At 45.3% G+C, this 25491-nt stretch overlaps 1 protein-coding gene across 2 annotated transcripts; it reads right to left on the reverse strand.

Moving 5' to 3' along the window:
- Positions 1 to 763: 763 nt before the first annotated feature.
- LOC124040844 (C2 calcium-dependent domain-containing protein 4C-like) lies at positions 764 to 13018 on the reverse strand. Of its 2 annotated transcripts, XR_006839806.1 has the most exons (4): positions 12740 to 13018; positions 7727 to 8493; positions 6882 to 7597; positions 764 to 873 (listed from the first exon to the last, which is right to left on the reverse strand). XR_006839806.1 is itself a non-coding variant. In XM_046357944.1 (3 exons), exons 2-3 carry the CDS (start codon positions 8462 to 8464, stop codon positions 7028 to 7030), a joined length of 1308 nt encoding a protein of 435 aa, XP_046213900.1. In that variant the 5' UTR covers positions 8465 to 8493; positions 12740 to 13018; the 3' UTR covers positions 6736 to 7027. The 2 variants fall into 2 exon arrangements, 1 of the variants encoding a protein (XP_046213900.1); XM_046357944.1 differs by lacking the exon at positions 764 to 873 and having other exon boundaries at positions 6736 to 7597.
- Between the last annotated feature and the right edge of the window lie 12473 nt (positions 13019 to 25491).

The following is a 25491-nucleotide window of genomic DNA, read 5'->3' on the forward strand; positions in this document are numbered from 1 at the left end:
GGAAACGTTTGAATACAATGGCTATGCTGTCAATCCAACATGACTTCATCCAGAGAAGGCCAGACTTTGACGATGAAGTTTGACCATGAGGACAGTTGCACCACCTTCCTGTTGTAGTGAGCACAGCACAACAGCGAGTCCAAAAATGTATTGTATGCTGCTGCGTAAATGATGTAACAGCTACTACATTTCGAACGACCTGTTCCGACCGACAGTTTGATGTACAAAGCGCTCTGTGAATGTCATAGGGTCCCGTGCTTTATAGTGCCAGAAAGTCCTATTTGTGGTCTCTCCACTCCCACTCTCTTAGCAGAGCTGACTTGAAGTGTCAGGTTTCAGCCCCCACATTTGCATAGGGCGTGATGTGTCACATTTTCTTGCCAATCCAGACAAAGGAACGATTTCCTGTGCCTGTGAAAGTCACAGCTCCACTTGCATAAGAAACGGGAGAATCTAGAGGAAGCAACAATAGTAATTTCATCTCGCTCTGCTATTCTCAGCTGGATTTAGAGCTCCCGACATGAAAACAATATATAATAATTCATCGCTCCTGGAGAAGTGAGTTGGTATGAACCAATACAGATATGAGCATCGCCAACCGGTAGTTATATTATGTCTGAAACAGACAGACGCCGACAGGCAGTCAGACAAACATACAGACAGACTCAAAGAGACAGACTGACAGACAGAGAGAGAAACAGAGCTAGAGAGACGGAGATAGATACTGAGCCATTCCTGTGCAGATTTTTTTTATTTGACTTGAGTTCAACCAATGACAGCTCCCCCTCCACAAGTGCAATCTTTCAGCCATTTCGGGTAGGCATAATAACAGAAGATCTTCTTCATCTCTCTCCCTGATGAGACCGTTAATACCTGCAAACGAAAGTTTGAAAAAATATAAATGGATGCTCGAAAGCACTGAGAAACAATGCAGCCCGTATGAGACACGCTGCAAAAAGTCTTGTTTCTTAGAACCAATTTAGATACTGTTTGATAAGATCAAAAGATGCTGAAATTAAAACGCCGATAGATGGTATAGTGCATCTAAACAATAGTGCATCTATCTTTGAGTATAGTGCATCTAATAAAGCATCTAGTGCTGATCTAGGATCAGTTTATCCTCTTAGATGATAATAAATATGAGTATGTAGACAGGGGGGGACCTGATCCAAGATTAGCACTCTGACTGAGACGCTTTATGAATACAGGCCCTGGTCATTTAGCAGTTGATCTTTGTTTGCTGAGCTCATTGTCCCAAAATATGTTGAGACAAAACAAGATCTAGCTACAGTATCACTGAAAGGGTTAATATTAGTTTAAGCTCTTTAATGGGCATTCCAACATGTCACACCAATCATATTTAACATTAACGTTCCAACAAAACCACTCCCGTTTCCCGAGAAAAATAACTGAGAAATCGGTCAATTAAAATAAATTATTTACAGTATCAGTCAAAAGTTAGGACACACCTACTCATTCAAGGGTTTTTCTTTTTTACTATTTTCTACATTGTATAATAATAGTGAAGACATCAAAATGATGAAATAACTCAAATGGAATCATGTAGTAACCAAAAAAAGCGCTAAACATATCAAAATATATTTGGGATTTCACATTCCTCTTGCCTTGATGACAGCTTTGCACACTCTTGGCATTCTCTCAACAAGCTTCATGAGGTAGTCACCTGGAATGCATTTCAATTAACAGGTGCCTTCTTAAAAGTTCATTTGTGGAATTTATTTCCTTAATGCGCTTGAGCCAATCAGTTGTATTGTGACAAGTTATTACATTAAAAGTATTTAAATAAAGGTTAACTAGGCAAGTCAGTTAAGAACAAATTCCTATTTACAATGACGGCCTACCAAAAGGCAAAAGGCTTCCTGCGGGGACGGAGGTTGGAATTAAAAATTATAATATATATATAGGACAAAACACACATCATGACAAGAGAGACAACATTACATAGAGAGAGACCTAAAGGCAACAACATAGCATTGCAGCAAAACCATGACAACACAGCATGGTAGCACACAACATGACAACATGGTAGCAACACAACATTGCTGCAGCACAAAACATGGTACAAACATTATTGGACACAGACAACAGCACAAAGGGCAAGACGGTAGAGACAACATTACATCACACAAAACATCCACAAACATCAGTAAGAGTGTCCATGATTGAGTCTTTGAATGAAGATAAAAAAACTTTCCCGTTTCAGTGTTTGCTGCAGGTAGGGGTGGTATACAGAAGATAGCCCTATTTGGCAAAATACAAAGTCCATATTATGGCAAAAACAGCTCAAATCAAATCAAAATCAAATCAAATGTTATTGGTCACATACACATGGTTAGCAGATGTTATTGCGATGGTAGTGAAATGCTTGTGCTTCTAGTTCCGGCAGTGCAGTAATATCTAACAATTCCACAACAACTACCTACTGCACACACATCTAAGTAAAGAGATGGAATAAGAATATATAAATACATGGATGAGCGATGACAGAATGGCATAGGCAAGATGCAATAGATGGTATAAAAATACAGTATAACAGTGAGCACCATAATTCATTGGTCAGTGACCATTTGTTTTGTTATTTTGGTTCTGTACTTTAGCACTGAGTTTGAAAGGATACAATGACAATGAGCGTGAAGTGCAGACTGTCAGATTTAATTTGAGGGTATTTTCATACGTATCGGATTAACCGTTTAGAAATGACACCACCTTTTGTACATGGTCCCCCCATCTTAAGGTACTACAAGTATTTGTTGAATTGGCTTCACAGATGTGTGTCGTTAGTCAGGTGTATTCGTTTGTCTCGTTAGTGAATGCAGGAGAGCTGTTGGTGAATAGTATTGATTCTAGACTTGGCTATTGCCTTTGTAGGTTGTCGTTGGGGTGTGACAACATGAGGAAGACAGCAGTGTCGATGCAGATGAAGCTGGCCGTCATAAGGCTCAGAAATGAACATCAATCAATCAGGAACATTGCAAAAGCCCTTGGCCCAAGTCAACAATTTGGTTCTTCAATTATGCCAAATCTTCAATTTGGAACTCAATTATGTCAAAAGACCCGGTAGACTGAGGAAGACCAGTGCAGTGGATAACCACAGAATACTCTCTATGGTGAAGAAACCCCCCTGACAACAGCCCAACAGATCAAAAACACTCTCCTGGATGCAGGTGTAGCTGTGTCAAAGTCTACCATACGTAGAAGACTACACCAGCAGGACTACAGAGGAAACACTACAAGATGCAAACCACTGACAAGCCTGAGGAACAGAACGGCCAGATTACAGTTTGCTGAAAAGCACCTAAAAGAGCCCCAAGAGTTCTGGGGAAAAAAAGTATTGTGGACAGATGAGAAAGATGAACATGTACCAGAGTGATGGAAAGAGGAAAGTGTGGAGAGAGAAAAAGACATGCCCGTGATCCAAAGCATACCACCTCACCCGTGAAACATGGTGGAGGGGGTGTTATGGCTTGGGCCTGTATGGCTGCCAGTGGAACAGGCTCACTTGTCTTCATCGATGATGTGACTGCAGATAGAAGTAGAACAATTCATTTTGAAGTCTACAGAAATATTTTACCTGCTCAGATAAAACAAATGCCTCCAAACTCATTGGAAGGCACATCATCATGCAACAAGACAATGACCCTAAACTGCTAGAGCAACGAAGGCGGTTTTGATGGCCAAAAAGGGGAACATCCTTGACTGGCCGAGTCAATCACCAGATCTGATTCCAATTGAACATACATTTTACATGCTGAAGAGGAGACTGAAGGCAATAAGTCCCCAAAACAAGCAGGAACTGAAGATGGCTGCAGTACAGGCCTGGCAGAACATCACCAGGGAAGACACCCAGCGTCTGGTGATGTCCATGCATCTCAGACTTCAAGCAGTAATTGCATGCAAAGGATATGCAACCGAATATTAACAATGATTACTTTATTCTACATTATGCTAAACTGTCCAATGTTTTTTGATGCCCGAAAATATGGGGGGACTATGCACAAAAGCTTCTATAATTTCTAAACGGTTCATCCGATATGTATAAAAATACCCTCAAATTAAAGCTGACAGTCTGCACTTCACCCTCATTGTCATTGTATCCTTTCAAAGTTCTAGAAATCAGAACCAAAATAACAAAAAAATGGTCACTGTCCAATGAATTATGGTGCTCACTGTATACATATGGGATGAGTAATGCAAGATATGTAAACATTATTAAAATGGCATTATTAAAGTGACTGTGGCCAATGATTTCAAGTCTGTATGTAGGCAGCAGCCTCTCTGTGTTAGTGACGGATGTTTAACTGCCTGTTGGCCTCGAGATAAAAGCTATTTTTTGTCTCTCTGTCCCAGCTTCGATGCACCTGTACTGACCTCACCTTCTGGATAGTAACGGGGTGAACAGGCTGTGGCTCAGGTGGTTGTTGTTCTTGATGTTCTTTTGGCCTTCCTGTGACAACGGGTGCTGATGGTGTCCTGGAAGCAGGTAGTTTGCCCCCAGTGATCCGTTGTGCATACTGCAGCACCCTCTGGAGAGCCTGGTAGGATGCTCTTAATTGTGCATCTATAAAAGTTTGTGAGGGTTTCAGGTAACAAGCCACATTTTTTCAGCCTCCTGAGGTTTCTTGAAGTCCACGATCATCTCCTTTGTTTTGTTGACTTTGATTGAGCGGTTGTTTTCCTGACACCACACTCTGAGTGCCCTCACCTCGTCCCTATAGGCTATCTCGCCATTGATGGTGATCAAGCCTACTACTGTTGTGTTGTCTGCAAACTTCATGATTGAGTTGGAGGCGTGCATGGCCACGCAGTCATCGGTGAACAGGGAGTACAGGCGGGGGCTGAGCACGCACCCTTGTGGGGCCCCAGTGTTGAGGATCAGCGAAGTGGAGATGTTGTTTCCTACCTTCACCACCTGGGGGCGGCCCGTCAGGAAATCCAAGAGCCAATTGCACAGGGCCGGCAGCCTTGCGGGGGTTAATGTCTTACTCACGTCAGCCTCGGAGAAGGAGAGCCCGCAGTCCTTGGTAGCGGGCCGTGTCGGTGGTACTGTATTATCCTCAAAGCGGGAAAAGATATTTAGGTTGTCTTGACGTGTCCGTGACGTGGCTGGGTTTCTTTTTGTAGGCCGTGATTTCCTGTAGACCCTGCCATATAAGCAAAGAGAAATGACAGTCCATCGTTACTTTAAGACATGAAGGTCAGTCAATCCGTAAAATGTCAAGACACATCTCAACATCAACTGTTCTGAAGAGACAGCATGAATCAGGCCTTCATTGTCGAATTGCTGAAAAGAAACCACTACTAAAGAAAACCAAGAAGAAGAAGAGACTTGCTCGGGCCAAGAAACACGATCAACTTGTTTGGTTACTACATGATTCCGTATGTGTTATTTCATAGTTATGTCTTCACTATTATTCTACAATGTAGAAAATAGTAAAGAAAAACCCTTGAATGAGTTGGTGTATCCAAAGTTTTGACTGGTACTGTAAATGAACAGCATGCAGTGAAATAGAATAGTTAAATTATTGTATATGCTATGTATAAATCTGGCTTCTCTACGGCCTCTGCATGACGAATCAACGCTCAGGGTAGGGACATACTGTACCGCCCATCTCAGTATGGAGCGTAGTTCACAATGTATGTAGACCTAGCATCTATCTCATCATGGTAACTTTTTAAACATTTTGACAGGTAGGTCTACATTTGCTGCAGCATAGTTTATGCTACAGTCATATAAAGACTGAATGCACGTCTAATTTACCACTAATGTTTTTGTTTTTTAAAACTTTTAAAACGTTTTACACAAATTGGTAGGTACAGTCTTGTCCCATCGCTGCAACTCCCGTGTGGACTCGGGAGAGGCGAGGGGGTCAAGAGCCGCGCATCCTCCGAAAACACAACCCCGCCAAGACGCACAGCTTATTGACAGAGGAAACAACGTAGAAGCTGGCGACCGAAGTCAGCGCCCAGCCCGCCATAAGGAGTCACTAGAGCGTGAGGACATCCCAGCCGGGCCAAACCCTCCCCTAAACCGGACGGCGCTGGGCCAATTGCGACACAGCCCAGGACTGCGATGCAGTGCCTTCGACCATTGCGCCACGCTGGAGGCCATTTACCACTAATTTAGCAACCTACTCTAATTACCTGGCTCCATCTGCACCTTTATTTTAGAAACGCAATATCTTGTCTATTTACGACATTAAAATAAGCCCATTATGCACTTTCATCTACAAATAATCATACTTCCTAGACAGTTCACCTAAACCCTTCAATAGATAATTTTAGGTTCATTCTGAAATCCATCTATATAACCCAAGACACTGCGATAACCTTGTCTTCACATCACCAAATACCTCATCATCCCTCAATAACTTCAAGCAAACACTGGGGGTCAGCCTGATAAACCAAACTACCCAGTAACCCCCTCCATGTAGCCCATTAGCTTCTGAAACTAGTTTCATTTATTTACCTAAGAGAGCATTTAGCTAGCTACATCTATGGGCTTTTATGGTTTTGGGTCGTGCGTAAGGTGCAGTAGCATGTATATGTATTAGATAATGGCACAATCATTTCGGCTTTTTGGGCTTGGGCATTTTAAATGTTGTTTATTTAGGGTTCATAACATGTATTTAATATATGGCCCATCAGGCTCAGGTAGCATCAGGTTTGAATTTTCATGTTGATCAAAGCTATAATCGAATCCAGACATACTGTATTTATATGCTTTATAATGCTTTTGAATGGCATTTCCGGGTTTGACAGGACATACTGGGTTACCTGTTAGAAAAGGGATTTATTCTCGGGATTGAACATTTGGGAAACATCAGGAAAATAATTCAACCCTAAAACGCACACAAACACACCTCCTCACTCCGATTTGCTACAGTGCTGGTTGTCCAAGGTGACCAATCCAACTAGTTCCACTAAGGGACACAATTTCAAAAAAAGAGCTCCACCTCAGGGTTCGATCTCAGTCAATCCAAACAGAACCCAAAGAAAGCCTGAATCTCTAGATGCCTGGCAGCAGCTCGCTCAGCAGCATCTCCCTCTCCCCCAGCAGCACATCTCTCTTCAGACTGGTTCCCTTGTTCACCACCTTCATCTTCATGGCCAGGCTCTTGACCTGGGCGGCCGGCACCGCGTCAAAGAAGAAGTCCTCGTTGAACATGGGGTTCCTGCTGTTATTGATGATGGTGCTCCTCTGCTTCTGCTGCTTGCCCGGGTTCAGGTACAGAGACACACAGCAGTTGATGCTCTTCACGTCCGCCTGTTTCTCGTACAGGTCCTCGGCGGCGAGCACTCGGACCCTCAGCTGGGCCGCCTCGGCATCATAGTGAGTGCTGAGCCTCAGCGTGCCACCTTTGTTGAGGTTGACCGAGTGCTCACGCTGGAGGAGGTCTGAACTCACCCCCCCGGAGCCGGTCCCCTTGCGTCCGCGGAAGGTAGGGGAGGGAGGGCAGCGTAGGCGGCGGCGCTGCAGGCTGGGGCTGGTGTCGGGCGAGCTGCACTCGTTTGTGGACAGGGATCTGCAGCGTGCCAGGGTATGCTTGGCACGAGATACCTGAGAGGGAGAAACAATCTGTGAAGGGAAGGGATGATTATATAATATATCATATAGGGCCATATACACGAAATTCTGAGCTAAATGTATTTTAAAAACATGTACTTAAAGTGATCATCATTAGATGTTAACATCCTTACTGTTTACCTTGGCCTGCGTCTCCTGTGTGATGGATCGGAGGAGGGAGGCGGAGCGGGTGAGGAGGGGGGAGGTAATGGGGGAGGACTCGGCCGAAGAGCACGTGTCGGTCTCACCCCCACTGAAGTAGCGGTAGGGGTTGGGGACAGAGGGGGTCAAGTGGTCCCCCGCCCGGTTGTGTCTCTGGGAGCCCGGGGAGGTATGGGGGCTGCTGGTATCTCTGTGGAAGATGGACTCCTTGCGGTGGCTGTGGGGGCTCTCCACCAGTGTGGAGAACCCATACGAGGTCTGGGCCTTGGGGACGTAAGGCAGGGACATGTCTGTCTGGGACTGTGGCTCTGCGTTGGTGTCTCCCCCCTCCCCTACCCCGCTCCCTGGATCGTCTGTGCTCTCAATCTGGATGATGTGGCGGTTAGCGGCCCTCAAAAGGATGCGGGTGTCCTCGGCAAGACGAGAGAGCAGGCGTGGGCTGCGAGGGTTCAGGTTGCAGCTGCCCTGGGTCTGGCTGCAGATGGTGTGCTCGGAGGTGTAGGGGCGCAAGGTGGAGTGGGGCTGGGGCTCCGGCGTGAGGGATTCTGTCTCTGGGGGGCAGCAGATGAGTTTGTGGGGGATGAAGAAGTCGGGGATCTTACCGGGGGTGATGATGTTGGTGTGGATGGAGACGGGGTCTGTCTGGTTCTGCTGCTTGTCCCCCGCCAACGCAGAGTGACCACCATGAGAACCACGGAACTTCTCCAGGAGCCACATGCTTCCCCCAGAGCCCTGAAGTTAGCTAGCTGCAGACACAGAAGGACAAAACGTGATGATGTCATACAGTCACAGGTAGGTAGGAAACGACATCCCCTTGTGTCAACATGTAATTCAAACTGCATACAGAAAGATAAGAGTGGGAGAGTTCATAAAGGCAAATGTGGAAAAGTGGGTGGTTCTCAATAGCAAACAGGGTAAGTTGAAAACAACATTAGGCAACGTTCTCATTAGGTCCATTTAAGGGTTTCGGCGAGACCTTATCCAACTGACTTCTGAGAACATTCTAGGAGCCGTAAAACATGCATTAACCTCGGGATCATTAGACAATGTTCAGTACAGGTCACGGTTTGGTCTCAGTATAACGTTATATAGTAATAAGGCATTTTGATGTCCATTAGGTAACATTACGAATAGGTTCCTATTTGGTTCTGTTATGATGTTATCCCTGGGACATTCAATGACCACAATGGGACGTTTCATGCTAGTCAAGGGGATGTCACGTAAACGTTCCCTGGGGGACTTTTGTGTAGCTCCCTGTAAAAGTTACCAGGACTTCATTGAGGACCATGTCAAAACTTTTTTTAGGACGTTCTCAGTACTTTAATTTTACTAGTCATTGGGAGGTCTTATGATGGTCCTCTGGGAACATTCTCTGGGGAACATTGTTTTTAAGCTAAGTGGTATGCTTTTCAGCTGAAATAGTGTAAAAAAAAATTAATCAATAACAACGTTTCCACAAAACCATTTCATGCCGGTGAATTACCTGACGCATGAAAAAAAGTCAAGACCGGGCTCATGGAAACATGAAATGTCGGTACAATTTTATAAACACAGACAGACAATTTGTTCGTTCGACATGGTGGGATCTTTCTGTGTCTATGAAATTAATTATGAGAGAAATTGCGGTGGAAACTCCTTTATGCGCAAATATTTATATGTTCCCATGTTCTCTTAAACAACATTCTGCCTCAAAGTCTCTTTGCTCTTCACTCTTCTGTCGAATCATGTTCAAGATTCGACTCTCTTGTACCAAGTCTGAGGCACTAGGATCCAATATGGATTGATAAATATAATAATCATAATCAATCATCATCATCATCATCATCATCATATCGAGGCGGCAGGGTAGCCTAGTGGTTAGAGCGTTGGACTAATAACCGGAAGGTTGCAAGTTCAAACCCCCGAGCTGACAAGGTCTGTCGTTCTACCCCTGAACAGGCAGTTAGACCCACTGTCATTGAAAATAAGAATCTGTTCTTAACTGACTTGCCTAGTTAAATAAAGGTTAAATAAAGGTTAAATAAATAAGAATATTGAAGTTAACTTCCATCCTATCATCTCTTCCCTCTGCTCAAACCTTCTCCAACCTATCTCCTGATTCTGCCTCCTCAACCCTCCTCTCCTCCCTTTCTGCATCCTTTGACTCTCTATGTCCCCTATCTTCCAGGCCGGCTCGGTCCTCCCCTCCCGCTCCGTGGCTTGACGACTCATTGCGAGCTCACAGAACAGGGCTCCGGAAGGCCGAGCGGAAATGGAGGAAAACTCGCCTCCCTGCGGACCTGGCATCCTTTCACTCCCTCCTCTCTACATTTTCCTCCTCTGTCTCTGCTGCTAAAGCCACTTTCTACCACTCTAAATTCCAAGCATCTGCCTCTAACCCTAGGAAGCTCTTTGCCACCTTCTCCTCCCTCCTGAATCCTCCTCCCCCCCCTCCTCCCTCTCTGCAGATGACTTCGTCAACCATTTTGAAAAGAAGATCGACGACATCCGATCCTCATTTGCTAAGTCAAACAACACCGCTGGTTCTGCTCACACTGCCCTACCCTGTGCTCTGACCTCTTTCTCCCCTCTCTCTCCAGATGAAATCTCGCGTCTTGTGACGGCCGGCCGCCCAACAACCTGCCCGCTCGACCCTATCCCCTCCTCTCTTCTCCAGACCATTTCTGGAGACCTTCTCCCTTACCTCACCTCGCTCATCAACTTATCCCTGACCGCTGGCTACGTCCCTTCCGTCTTCAAGAGAGCGAGAGTTGCACCCCTTCTGAAAAAACCTACACTCGATCCCTCCGATGTCAACAACTACAGACCAGTATCCCTTCTTTCTTTTCTCTCCAAAACTCTTGAACGTGCCGTCCTTGGTCAGCTCTCCCGCTATCTCTCTCAGAATGACCTTCTTGATCCAAATCAGTCAGGTTTCAAGACTAGTCATTCAACTGAGACTGCTCTTCTCTGTATCACGGAGGCGCTCCGCACCGCTAAAGCTAACTCTCTCTCCTCTGCTCTCATCCTTCTAGACCTATCGGCTGCCTTCGATACTGTGAACCATCAGATCCTCCTCTCCACCCTCTCCGAGTTGGGCATCTCCGGCGCGGCCCACGCTTGGATTGCGTCCTACCTGACAGGTCGCTCCTACCAGGTGGCGTGGCGAGAATCTGTCTCCTCACCACGCGCTCTCACCACTGGTGTCCCCCAGGGCTCTGTTCTAGGCCCTCTCCTATTCTCGCTATACACCAAGTCACTTGGCTCTGTCATAACCTCACATGGTCTCTCCTATCATTGCTATGCAGACGACACACAATTAATCTTCTCCTTTCCCCCTTCTGATGACCAGGTGGCGAATCGCATCGCTGCATGTCTGGCAGACATATCAGTGTGGATGACGGATCACCACCTCAAGCTGAACTTCGGCAAGACGGAGCTGCTCTTCCTCCCGGGAAGGACTGCCCGTTCCATGATCTCGCCATCACGGTTGACAACTCCATTGTGTCCTCCTCCCAGAGCGCTAAGAACCTTGGCGTGATCCTGGACAACAAACTGTCGTTCTCAACTAACATCAAGGCGGTGGCCCGTTCCTGTAGGTTCATGCTCTACAACATCCGCAGAGTACGACCCTGCCTCACACAGGAAGCGGCGCAGGTCCTAATCCAGGCACTTGTCATCTCCCGTCTGGATTACTGCAACTCGCTGTTGGCTGGGCTCCCTGCCTGTGCCATTAAACCCCTACAACTCATCCAGAACGCCGCAGCCCGTCTAGTGTTCAACCTTCCCAAGTTCTCTCACGTCACCCCGCTCCTCCGCTCTCTCCACTGGCTTCCAGTTGAAGCTCGCATCCGCTACAAGACCATGGTGCTTGCCTACGGAGCTGTGAGGGGAACGGCACCTCAGTACCTCCAGGCTCTGATCAGGCCCTACACCCAAATAAGGGCACTGCGTTCATCCACCTCTGGCCTGCTCGCCTCCCTACCACTGAGGAAGTACAGTTCCCGCTCAGCTCAGTCAAAACTGTTCGCTGCTCTGGCTCCCCAATGGTGGAACAAACTCCCTCACGACACCAGGACAGCGGAGTCAATCACCACCTTCCGGAGACACCTGAAACCCCACCTCTTTAAGGAATACCTAGGATAGGATAAAGTAATCCTTCTCACCCCCCTCCCCCCCTTAAAATATTTAGATGCACTATTGTAAAGTGGTTGTGCCACTGGATGTCATAAGGTGAATGCACCAATTTGTAAGTCGCTCTGGATAAGAGTGTCTGCTAAATGACTTAAATGTAAATGTAAATGTAAATGTTGTGTGGTCGTCCTACTACGTCCTACTAGGAACTTCACAGGGTGGTGAATATGCAAGGTGACGAGCTTGAAGCTCCTTTCCAATAAATATCCAGGATCTTATTCTAGTCGATACTTGGCAGCCTACCCGCACTGTATCTGCGAGCTGTTGGCAAATCATGCAGTCTAATTAAAATGTTTCTGGCTAATAGGTCCAGGTGGACTAATGAGAACATGATAAGACTGTATTGATTTTATCCGGTCCTAAATAACAAAACAGTAATAAAACAAAGAATTAAGCATTTAGGTTTATTTGCTATAATTAGTGTAGGTCTCGGAAATATCTTAACATTAAACAAATCATGTTTTAAAATAAGTAAACTTAGAGTGTTTAGTTTTGAACGTTTTCCCCCTCCAGGCACTGACTTTCTTTAACGAGAAGTTTCCCGTAAGTGCGCATAACCTATCCAAGAGAGCGGCGTAATGGCCTGTATTGTCCGCATCTGTTTAATGATTGCTTCCACCAAACGAAGAAACATTTGCATATCTAGTGAAATGTACACGGTTGCCTATAAGCCAGGATAAAATGTAACCATTAAGTTTGTAGCTTATTTCACATTATGCGCCGTTGAACAACTTTTACGCGCTAAACAGAATACCTAGATTTAGGCGGAACGGTCCCTGATAGCAGAACAACTTGTAAAATAGACACAGACCGACTCACAGTGTCACTGATCGAAAAGCGGCGATGAGCCGACCGGTAGGCTGCAAGACAAACGAAGAACCTGTTGGATCACAGGAATTCACCGTTGGGCTGAAGTGTTTCCCTCCTCCTCCTCCCGATAGAAATAGACAATTGTTCAACTTCGCTCGCATGCGTCTGTCCCTGTCCCCTTAATACTTTCCGTGATTCGCTTCACACGGGTTGCCTAACTAACCTACCTTCCGTCAGACAGAGTAACTGTGGGAGAAACAAACAATAATTGGGGCTCTAATGAGTCCACGTCTGGTTTACATATGGACCCTGCCCGCTGCCGCGCTCTCCATGGTGACGACAAGCCAATGGGAGGTTCCCAGGCTGTCCACGCACCCTACTCAAAATAAGATTTAACGCCTAATTACGTGTTTTGATTTTAACCGAAGGGCAAATCGTTGTTTCCTTCCTATTTGTCTATAGAAACGTTCTCATTGTATTTGCAAACATGATCATTAACGGGTTTCTCCATTAAATCAAAGGGGCCTGACATCAGTGAATCAGATCAGAGATCCTCCTGCAGGAGACACGTACAATTGACGGGCATTTCTTCACACCATATTCTGCTGCATTCGCTGACAAGTGCTTCTGAGGAAGTCGTGTTCCATTTGGCTCCCAGAGCAGATAGACCATAGAAATAGAATTACTGCAAAACCTGGAGTTGATGACATCACCATGTAATCCTTCATTCCCTCTTTGCCAGCAGGGCTGGTGGTGGTCTATGGCTGTGATAATTTGATGGATCAGTCCCTTGGTGAAGTTACATTCTGGCTCCTCTAGTACAGTAGATTACTCTGTATTGCTGGGCCATTGGGGGAAGGAGATGAGATGGTATATGGGCAGAGTTGCACCGTGGAGAGCTGTAAGAGTTTCCCTGGGCTCTGAGGAGACAGACTGTAGCTCAGCTTCCATAGCTGCATCAACAAGTAAATGGGCAATGATGGGGCTGTTAGAGAGAACGTACCTGGCGGTGTAGTCCCTTTGAGCTGTGGGGAAATAAGTCCACTCTATTGTTTGCGATGGCATGTGGAGGATCAGTGGGTGAGTGTTGATATACAAAGCATTTGGAAAGTTCAGACCCTCTGACTTTTTCCACCCTTTGCTATGTTACAGCCTTATTCTAAAATTGCCCCCCCCCCACACCATTAATCTACACACAATGCCCCACCATATTGACAAAGCAAAAACATCATGCTAGAAATGTTTGCAAAAAACAAACAAAAAAAAGAGTTAGGAGAAACCATATTTATTCAAGCAAGTCAGCCATATCAGCTATGGATTGTAAAAATGTCAGCACTAAATAAGGTTGAATGCACTGTTTCGCTGACAGACAAGGCTCTGCTGATAGCCAGGTGTAGTATTGATTCAATCCATGGTGCTGAAAGGAAAGCTCAGCTGTCGGGGACAGCTTTATGGAGGCCCTAACAGTTTGTGGGCATAGTTTGTCACCGTTATAGTGCAAGCAATGTATTGTTTAGTGTTATGTTTTGTAGTGGCTTTGCTGGCATGCATCTAAAAAAAAATGAAAATGTGTATGCACGGTTTCTGAATGAGGTCTCTGAAGAGTACAGAGAAAGATGACAGCGATAATGATTCTGATTCCACTTTTTCATATCTCAAGGAAATATACATGAGTATACTTGAACAAAAAGGCATATTTAACTTAGATGTCCACACAATTGACTTAAATATACTTTCCAAAAAGTATATGCAAAAAAACATTTGCATATTACACAGCATCCTTTTCTGCAGGTACATTTTAAAAATATGTTTATCCTCATATTGACCTTAATTCAAATGTTCATGTTCCAACTGAATAACATTGTACTTTTAATGACATATCACACATTACACATTTATTGAAATGTTAAATTATTACTTTAATGTAAACAACTAAAGTGTGGAATGTGAGCGGTGAACGTGAGGACCGCGTGCGACAATCCCTCCCAGTAATTGGGGGACTTGTTTGTTGTCGAAGTGAGGAAAATGCTGTAAATGAAGAAGACTGTAATTGTTTTTTTTTAATGAGATGTTGATTATAATAAATACCCCTTTGATATCATACAATCAAGCCAAAAACCTGTGAGTACAAATATGCACTTCACATCATAAAACTCATGTCATATACAGTACAGTGTTTAGGATCACTATGTTTGATGTACAGTTAGCAGATGACATGGGGTCATACCCTGGGGCTGTCCTGAACACAATGAGCATATTGTGAAGAAAAACATATCACCACGGCACACGCAACAGAATGCACTTTCTGTGCGCACCAAAATGATGTGTTTCCCGGGAATTGCTTTGCGAATGCCTAACACTGTAATATCATATTTTATAACTTAGCTAGCCATGTTGGCAGTAGAACAAGGTTTCAAATGATGCCCACCTCACCCAGATTGCGATTTAAAAATGGACCATTTTTGGATTGAGTAAACAACAGTAATTGTGTGATTGCAGGGATGCAGGGTTGTGTTCCGAACAAAATAACCACAAGTGTGCTTGCTCTAGTTCCTCAACAACAGCTAGGAGAGCAAACTGCCTGTAGCTCAGGACCTGAAGTGAGGATATGCATATACATTTGAAAGGAAACACTTGTTTGTGGGAACGTTAAATTAATATAGGAGAATATTACACATTTATTCTGGTAAAAGATAATACAAAGAAAAAAACATGTGTTTTTGTGTATTTTGTACCATGAACTTTGAAATGAAAGAGAAAGGCCATAATGTATTATTCCAGCCCAGGTGCAATTTTGGCCACTAGATGGCAGCAGTGCGTGTGCAAAGTTTTAGACTGATCCCTTGAACCATTGCATTTCTGTTCAAATATTTTGTCTCAAGACTGGCCAAATTTGTCTAATTGGTTTATTAATAGCTACTGTAAATTGGACAGTGCAGTTATATGAACAATAATGTAAGCTTTCTGCCAATATCAGATATGTCTCTGTCCTGGGAAATGTTCTTGTTACTTATGCTCATGCTAATCACATTAGCCTACATTAGCTCAACTGTCCCGCGGGGGACCCACCGATTCTGTAGGGGTGCTCTTTTACAAGCATTCAGTTTAGGATTGTCCAGGATCAATCAACTTGGGATTTTAAAGGAAATATTCAAATTTGTTTAAGGAAAAAGTTGCTCGAAGATAGTTTGAAAATATTTACACTATTTACACTCTCTTTCTCTTATTGGAAAGGTTAACGTCATTAAAATGAATGTGTGGCCCAAATGTTTATATTTACTTCAATGTTTACCTATTTTTATTCCGTAATCTTTTTTCAAATCACTGAACCAAGCATTCATGTATTTTATTTGGGATAGCAAGGTACCGTGGATTTGTAGAAAATCATTTACAGAAGCCTAAGGCATTGGGTGGTTTAACTCTACCAACTTTTCAGACATTCTATTGGGCTGCAAATTTCAGAGCCCTTTTGTACTGGCTACAGACTGATACTAATAGCCCAAGACCACTCTGGATCCTGATCGAGTCTGAATCACGTAAACCTGCTGCACTTTCCTCTGTCCCGAGGCAAAAGGTGTGTCAACCCAATTGTAAAGCAGTCTCTTCAAATTTGGAATCAGTTCCGTTTAGCCTTAGAGGCTTTCCCTATCAGGTCCAATCAGAACATTTGATTTACTCCATCTTTAAATGATGAGGCTTTTGGCATATGGCACTCACTAGGCCTCTCTTCACTGGCCCAATTATTCTTTGACGATACATTTGCCTCTTTTGCTCAGCTACAGGAACAGTTCAGCCTCCCCAATCCCACTTCTTCGACTATCTCAAGACTAGGAACTTTGTTAGATCCAACACCTCTTCATTTCCCAATAGGCCCGTGCTAAACAAGCTTCCTAAGGGTGCAAATTCAGATATATACTGTATGCAATCATTTAATGACTTACACAACCCTTCTTTGGTGCATTGGGAAGACTCAATGGGAAAAGGATTTGAGGGAGGGACTTGGGGAAGACAGCTGGGAATCTGTGCTGCACAGGGTGCATTAGTCCTCTTTTAGCACGAGACACAAGCCTCGTTCAATTCAAGGTGGTTCACTGTATCCACTGGTCCGGGGCCAAACTCTGAAGATTATTCTTTGATTTTGATCCTACCTGTGTTCAATGTAAAACGGAGGCAGCCACACTGTTTCATGTGTTTTGGGACTGTCATAAAACTGTCTGGTTTCTGGGAATTCTTATTTAAAATTGTTTCTATGATATATATGGCGCTGTTCTAGATCCGTCTCCCCTTACAGCCCTTTTTGGAGTACGGCCCATAGGCAGCCCTCTGTCAAGAGTTCAGTTGGACACTGTTGCTTAACTCTTTTAGCTAGACAGCTAACACTCCAGAACTGGAAGATGGCGGATCCCCGATCTTATAACTATTGGGTGGGAGATGTGTTGTGCTCTCAGGAATTAGATTTTAAAAAAATTCAATACCCGAGTGGTGCAGTGGTCTAAGGTACTGCATCTCAGTGCAAGAGGTGTCACTACAGTCCCCGGTTCAAATCCAGGCTATATCACATCTGGCTGTGATTGGGAGTTCCATAGGGCAGCACACAATTGGCCCAGCATCATCTGGATTTGGCTGTCAATGTAAATACAAATTTGTTCTTAATTAAAGGACTTGCCTAGTTAAATAAAGGTTGAATATAACAAATGTAAATACTCTAAACTTTGGACTTGGACTCCATTCCAGTTTTACTTGATAAAATCCACTCTCTGATGGCATTGTTATTAAAACGAAAATACATCTGTATTTAACACCCCTGGGATTTGCTGGTTGAAGGAGCATTTATTGTGTGTGTTTTTTGGGGGGAGGTCATTGAGATTGGTGCCCATTGATTCTTATTGAATTTAACTTGTGGATGCCTTATTCCTCTTTCCCTGTCAGAGACTAAAAAATAATTTGTTTTGCTCTGTTTGGAAACACTGTAATTGTAAAAAAACGAAGAAAAAAATGAAAACAAGCATTGTAAACTTTACTGTAAAATGTTGGTCTGGTGGATGGTCAGTCTGTGGCCATGACTGACTGAATGTGTGAGTGGTTGCATCCCTCGGCTGTTTACAGGAACAATGGCGAGGTGACCACTCAGTTCCAGTATTGCTCTTTAACCTCTGTACCCTTCTTCCCACTGTATTTAACTTGTCTAAATTATGGTCTCTTTATACTTATCCTTTATTTTTAATAAAACACATTCTAGTAAAGCATATTGTGTTGTCTTATTATGTGTGTAAAACTGAAGTTTGTGTAAAACTGTGTAAAACTGAGTAAATTTTAAAAAAAACTTTTCCCCATGGCACATTTTCTGGCTGGCACCTGCATTGCCTTCATTGTTGTTTTCCGCACAAATAATAACTTTGAACATGTGTGTGTTCCTATCAAAGTAAGTGCCTTATTTTCTGTATATTGTGTTGTCGTTTCTACTGTAGCATACCGCATGCACTGTATGGAGCATAATGTATTTACTGTTTTATTCACGTTTTCAAGTACTGGTATCAATTCATACATTCCAATTCTTACATATTCTTACATAATGGACACATATGTGTGTAAAATACTTTTTTGAAGGTTTTAAGGTTGATAAGCTAATGCTAAGCTATTTGCCATTATGTTTGTTGACATCATACAATGCATTCTGGTGATCACGTAAGTGTCTAGCAGACCAAAGATCTTATAAGAAAATGAGGTGAAGGGATAGTACACTCAACTCACTTATTGTGCTTTTCAAGAAAACTGGTCAAAGATCATTGATGTCAAATCATGATGTCAGTGATCTTCAGTTCAGAAAATTCGGGCTCTAGAAAGAACCCAGAGTTCCCGAGTTGGAATGAACCCACTGAAGTCTGAGATCTCAGAGTTTCCAGTTCCCAGTTGTTTTGTAAATGGCATCAGATTGTAACTATGGTACCTTTTTAGCAAACTAGTTACCAAGCAATAATTTTGCTATAGACTGTCTAGGAGTGGTCTGAGTGGGGAGGGGAAGACTGAAAATGAGCTGTTTTTGGCAGAGAGGTTTGGAACTCTCTTTGTTATTGGTCTATTAACCAATCTGCATGGTGATATCACCATGGAAACCAGAAACTCCCGCTCATGCACATCTGCTGATTAGAAGGTCCTGTGTGGATTGCATTTTCAACCGGCAACTATCAGGAAATAACACTGATCCAATGTTTTCACACTTTTACAGTGGTAGTTTCATCAGCTGTTGTACAATGTGATATAAAACACAGGAGAAACCTTTTTTTTATTTTATTGTACTGGGCCTTTGAGAAACAATGTTCTTCTGTGGGAATTTCAGTAATTCAGCATAACAATTGCTACAGATTTCCTCATGGTTCTATTTGAAGTCATGTTCTCAAATTTTTCAAAGAATGTTTCTTAACAATGTTCTTCTGTGGGAATTTCAGTACTTCAGCATCATGTTTCCTACATGTTTCCTTGTTGTTCTATTTAAAGTCATGTTCTCAAATTGTTCAGAGAACAATAACAAAACTTCCCACGAAAACCACAACAAAACTTTTGGGAACCCAGTTGGTGTCGCAACTGACTGTGTCATGTTTGTCATTTATTATCATGTCTTGTCCCTGTGCTCCCCATTCTATTCGTTTCCCTCTGCTGGTCTTATTTGGTTCTTTCCCTCTTTCTATCCCTCTCTCTCCCCCTCCCTCTCTCACTCTCTCGCTCTCTCTTCTCTCTATCGTTCCGTTCCTGCTCCCAGCTGTTCCTATTCCCCCAATCATCATTTAGTCTTCCCACACCTGTTCCCGATCCTTTCCCCTGATTAGAGTCCCTATTTATTCCTTTGTGTTCCGTTCCTGTCCCGTCGGTTCCTTGTTTAGTATTCACCATGCTGTGATTGCGTATCGCCCTGTCCTGTCGTGTTTTTGCTATGATTGTGTATCGCCCTGTCCTGTCGTGTTTTTTGCCTTCATCAGATGCTGCGTGTGAGCAGGTGTCTCTGTCAACTACGGCCTGAAAGCGAAGTCTGTGGCCGCTTCTCCTGTTATTCCCCTCTACAGACTAGAGGATTTCTGTTATTCCCTGTTTGGACTTGAATAAACTCTGTTTCTGTTAAGTCGCTTTTGGGTCCTCTTTCACCTGCATGACAGAAGGAACCGAAGGAATGGACCCAGCGACTTCAGACGCTCGTTACACTGCCGTCGAGATCCAAGGAGCCATGCTCGGCAGACACGAGCAGGAATTGTCTGCTGCTCGCCATGCCGTGGAGAACCTGGCCGCTCAGGTTTCCGACCTCTCTGGACAGTTCCAGAGTCTACGTCTCGTGCCACCTGTTACTGGCCTGCCGAGCCTCCAGAACCTAGGGTTAATAACCCACCTTGCTACTCCGGGCAGCCCACTGAGTGCCGCTCCTTTCTCACGCAGTGTGAGATTGTGTTCTCTCTCAACCCAACACATACTCAGAGAGCTCGGGTTGCTTACGTCATTTCACTCCTTACTGGCCGGGCTCGAGAATGGGGCACAGCTATCTGGGAGGCAAGGGCTGATTGCTCTAACAAGTTCCAGAACTTTAAAGAGGAGATGATTCGGGTTTTTGACCGTTCAGTTTTTGGTGGGAGGCTTCTAGGCCCTGGCTTCCTTATGCCAAGGTGAACGGTCCATAACGGATTATTCTATTGAGTTTCGCACTCTTGCTGCCTCTAGTGAGTGGAACGACCGGCGCTGCTCGCTCGTTTTCTGGAGGGACTCCACGCAGTGGTTAAGGATGAATTCTCTCCCGGGAGGTTCCTTCAGATGTGGACTCTTTGATTGCTCTCGCCATCCGCATAGAACGACGGGTAGATCTTCGTCACCGGGCTCGTGGAAGAGAGCTCGCATCAACGGTGTTTCCCTGCATCGCAACCATCTCCCTCCTCTGGCTTTGAGACTGAGCCCATGCAGCTTTCGCATCTCGACTAAGGAGAGGGAACGGAGGATCACCAACCGCCTGTGCCTCTGTTGCGGAGTTGCTGGACATTTTGTTAATTCATGTCCAGTAAAGCCAGAGCTCATCTGTAAAGGGCTACAGGTGAGCGCAACTACTCAAGTCTCTCCATCAAAATCCTGTACTACTTTGTCGGTCCATCTACGCTGGACCGGTTCGGGTGCTACATGTAGTGCCTTGATAGACTCTGGGGCTGAGGGTTGTTTCATGGACAGAAGCATGGGTTCGGAAACATGACATTCCTTTCAGAGAGTTAGAGAAGCCTACGCCCATGTTCGCCTTAGATGGTAGTCATCTTCCCAGTATCAGATTTGAGACACTACCTTTAACCTCACAGTATCTGGTAACCACAGTGAGACTATTTCTTTTTTGATTTTCCGTTCACCGTTTACACCTGTTGTTTTGGGTCATCCCTGGCTAGTATGTCATAATCCTTCTATTAATTGGTCTAGTAATTCTATCCACGTTTCTTGTCATGTGAAGTGTTTAACATCCCTCCCGTTTCTTCTGTCCCTACTTCTCAGGAGGAACCTGGCGATTTGACAGGAGTGCCGGAGGAATAACGGTCTTCAGTCGGTCCCGAGCCAACTCCCTTCCTCCTCACCGGTCGTATGATTGTAGTATTGATCTCCTTCCGGGGACCACTCCTCCTCGAGGTAGACTATCTCTCTGTCGGCTCCCGAACGTAAGGCTCTCGAGGATTATTTGTCTGTGTCTCCCGGTACCATAGTGCCTTCTTCTTCTCCGGCCGGGGCGGGGTTCTTTTTTGTTAAGAAGAAGGACGGTACTCTGCGCCCCTGCGTGGATTATCAGGGCTGAATGACATAACGGTTAAGAATCGTTATCCGCTTCCCCCTTATGTCATCAGCCTTCGAGATTCTGCAGGGAGCCAGGTGCTTTACTAAGTTGGACCTTACGCTTACCAATCAGAGAGGGGGAGAGTGGAAAACGGCGTTTAACACTCCGTTAGGGCATTTTGAGTACCGGGTTCTGCCGTTCGGTCTCGCCAATGCCAGCTGTTTTTCAGGCATTAGTTAATGATGTTCTGAGAGACATGCTGAACATTTTTGTTTTTGTCTATCTTGACATCCTGATTTTTTCTCCGTCACTCGAGATTCATGTTCAGCACGTTCGTGTTCTACAGCGCCTTTTAGAGAATTGTCTCTACGTAAAGGCTGAGAAGTGCTCTTTTCATGTCTCCTCCGTTACTTTTCTCGGTTCCGTTATTTCCGCTGAAGGCATTCAGATGGATTCCGCTAAGGTCCAAGCTGTCAGTGATTGGCCCGTTCCAAAGTTGCAGCTTTTTAGGGGGCCTCTATCGGCGTTTCATTCGTAATTTCGGTCAAGTTGTCTCTCACAGCTACTTCTGTCAAACAGTTCCGCCCAGGAGCTTTTGATCTTCTAAAAGAACGTTTTACGTCCGCTCCTATCCTCGTTACTCCTGACGTCACTAGACAATTCATACACAGGGGTGGGAGCCATTCCCAGCGCTTAAACAGAGGGGCCTATACACAGAGGGGTCCCGATAAACAGTGGTTGGAGGGGGGACCGTTCCTTTTGTCGTTTGGACAGACCATAAGAACCTTGAGTACATCCGTTCTGCCAAACGACTTAATGCCCGTAAACAGTTTGTGAGGGGTCCCTGATAACTGATCCCAGATGGGCGTGTTGTCGGGTTAACAGTCTATGAAACACAGAGGGTCCCCTTGATAAACACTCGTCTGGCTGTTCTTCAGTGGGCTCACTCTAGTTAGCTGGTCACAGAGCGGGTCCCCGTGACAAACGCGCAGACTATACGGGTAACTCTCCTCCTGCCGGTCGTCTCAGACCGCTCCCATTCCTTCTCGACCATGGTCTCACATTGCCTTAGACTTCATTACCGGTCTGCCTTTGTCTGCGGGGAAGACTGTGATTCTGACGGTTGTCGATAGGTTCTCTAAGGCGGCACATTTCATTCCCTCGCTAAACTTCCTTCCCCGATAAACAGAATTCATGGGGGCCTATACACAGAGGGGTCCCCGGGATAAACAGAGAGCCAATCAGGATTGGCCTATACACAGAAAGGGGTCCCTGGGCAGAATAAACAGAGAGGGGGTTCTCCTCCCAGCTTGCCGAGTCCAGCGTTCCCTCCGCTCAGCGTTTGTCCAACGTTGTGAGCGCACCTGGAGGAGGGTGAGGTCTGCACTTTGCCGTTACAGGGCACAGACGGTGAGAGGTAAACGCCCAAGGTATAAACAAGACAGGTTGGTTCCGTTCCGTGTCTACGTCAACAGAGGGGTCGTCCATCCTGTCTTCCATGTCAACTTTCTTCGCAGTTCGTCTTCCCTCCCCCTCCCGGGGCACCTATTTACAAGGTACATAAGATCATGGACATGCGTTCTCGGGGACGGGGTCACCCTTAGTGGATTGGGAGGGTTACGGTCCTGAGGAGAGGAGTTGGGTTCCGGGACGTGCTGGACCGTTCACTCATCGATGATTTCCTCCGTTGCCGCCAGGATTCCTCCTCGAGTGCGCCAGGAGGCGCTCGGTGAGTGGGGGGTACTGTCATGTTTGTCATTTATTATCATGTCTTGTCCCTGTGCTCCCCACATTCGTTTCCCTCTGCTGGTCTTATTTGGGGTTCCGTTCCTGCTCCCAGCTGTTCCTATTCCCCCAATCATCACACCTGTTCCCGATCCTTTCCCCTGATTAGGTCCCTATTTATTCCTTTGTGTTCCGTTCCTGTCCCGTCGGTTCCTTGTTTAGTATTCACCATGCTGTGATTGCGGCCCTGTCCTGTCGTGTTTTTGCTATGATTGTGTATCGCCCTGTCCTGTCGTGTTTTTTGCCTTCATCAGATGGTGTGAGCAGGTGTCTCTGTCAACTACGGCCTGCGCCACCCGAAGCGACCTGCAGTCTGTGGCCGCTTCTCCTGTTATTCCCCTCTACAGACTAGAGGATTTCTGTTATTCCCTGTTTGGACTTGAATAAACTCTGTTTCTGTTAAGTCGCTTTTGGGTCCTCTTTCACCTGCATGACAGACTGTTGAGAGTTAGAAAAGCGTAATACACAAGGTGCAATTTTGAAAATGGGTCGTGCATCAGCAGTTTTCCACTTGTTATGTCAGTCTCTGACAGTCACTCAATTAGCCCACGTCAGCAGTGCTCTGCCTATACACAGAGGGGTCCCCAATAAACAGAGGGGGCCTATACACAGAGGGGTCCCCAATAAACAGAGGGGGCCTATACACAGAGGGGTCCCCGATAAACAGAGGGGGCCTATACACAGAGGGGTCCCCGATAAACAGAGGGGGCCTATACACAGAGGGGTCCCCGATAAACAGAGGGGACTTATACACAGAGGGGTCCCTGATAAACAGAGGGGACTTATACACAGAGGGGTCCCCGATAAACAGAGGGGTCCCCGATAAACAGAGGGGGCCTATACACAGAGGGGTCCCTGATAAACAGAGGGGGCCTATACACAGAGGGGTCCCCGATAAACAGAGGGGTCCCCGATAAACAGAGGGGGCCTATACACAGAGGGGTCCCTGATAAACAGAGGGGGCCTATACACAGAGGGGTCCCCGATAAACAGAGGGGGCCTATACACAGAGGGGTCCCCGATAAACAGAGGGGTCCCCGATAAACAGAGGGGGCCTATACACAGAGGGGTCCCCGATAAACAGAGGGGGCCTATACACAGAGGGGTCCCCGATAAACAGAGGGTCCTATACACAGAGGGGTCCCCGATAAACAGGAGGCCTATACACAGAGGGGTCCCCGATAAACAGAGGGGACCTATACACAGAGGGGTCCCCGATAAACAGAGGAGGGCTCCTGAACCAACCAGGGGGGCTTTCAGTTGTGAAACCAACAGTGGTCTTACCTAGTATGAGACTGGTCACGTAAACAGTAGGGCATTGCTGTACTTTTTTGCAGGTCACTAATAATGGCTTTGTGTTTCACTAGAGGTAAGTCAAAATAAAATCTTATTTGTTACATGTTTTGTAAACTAAAGGTGTAGACTAACAGTGAAATGTTTGGTTACAGGCTCTTCTCTACAATACAGAGAGAGAAAAATGTAATGTAATGTAATGTAAATGTAAAAAAGTGAAATAAAAATAATAACACAAGGAATGAATACACAATGAATTACAATAAGTATATACAGAGGGCACCAACACTAAGTTGATGTGCAGGGGTATGTGGTAATATAGGTCGATACTGTATGTACATATACACAAACTGACCAAAAGTATTTGGACACCTGCTTCCGAACGTCTAATTCCGAAATCAGGGGCATTAATATGGAGTTGTTCTCCCCTTTGCTATTATAACAGCCTCCACTCGTCTGGGAAGGCTTTCCACTAGATGTTGGAACATTACTGTAGGGGACTTGCTTCCATTCAGCCACAAGAGCATTAGTGAGGTCGGGCAATGCTGCGGGGACTTGCTTCCATTCAGCCACAAGAGCATTAGTGAGGTCGGGCAATGCTGCGGGGACTTGCTTCCATTCAGCCACAAGAGCATTAGTGAGGTCGGGCAATGCTGCGGGGACTTGCTTCCATTCAGCTACAAGAGCATTAGTGAGTTTGGGAAATGACGTTGGGCGACAAGGCCTGGCTCGTAGTCAGAGTTCCAATTATATCCCAAAGGTGTTTGATGGGGTTGAGGTCACAGGGCTTTGTGCTGGCCAGTCAAGTTCACTCGCTTTGTGCACGGGGGCATTGTCATGCTGAAACAGGAAAGGGCCTACCCCAAACTGTTGCCACAAAGTCTCCTAGACGTTTCCACTTTAC

The sequence above is a fragment of the Oncorhynchus gorbuscha genome, linkage group LG08 (genome assembly GCF_021184085.1).
Source record: "Oncorhynchus gorbuscha isolate QuinsamMale2020 ecotype Even-year linkage group LG08, OgorEven_v1.0, whole genome shotgun sequence".
Classification (NCBI taxonomy): Eukaryota; Metazoa; Chordata; class Actinopteri; order Salmoniformes; family Salmonidae; genus Oncorhynchus; species Oncorhynchus gorbuscha.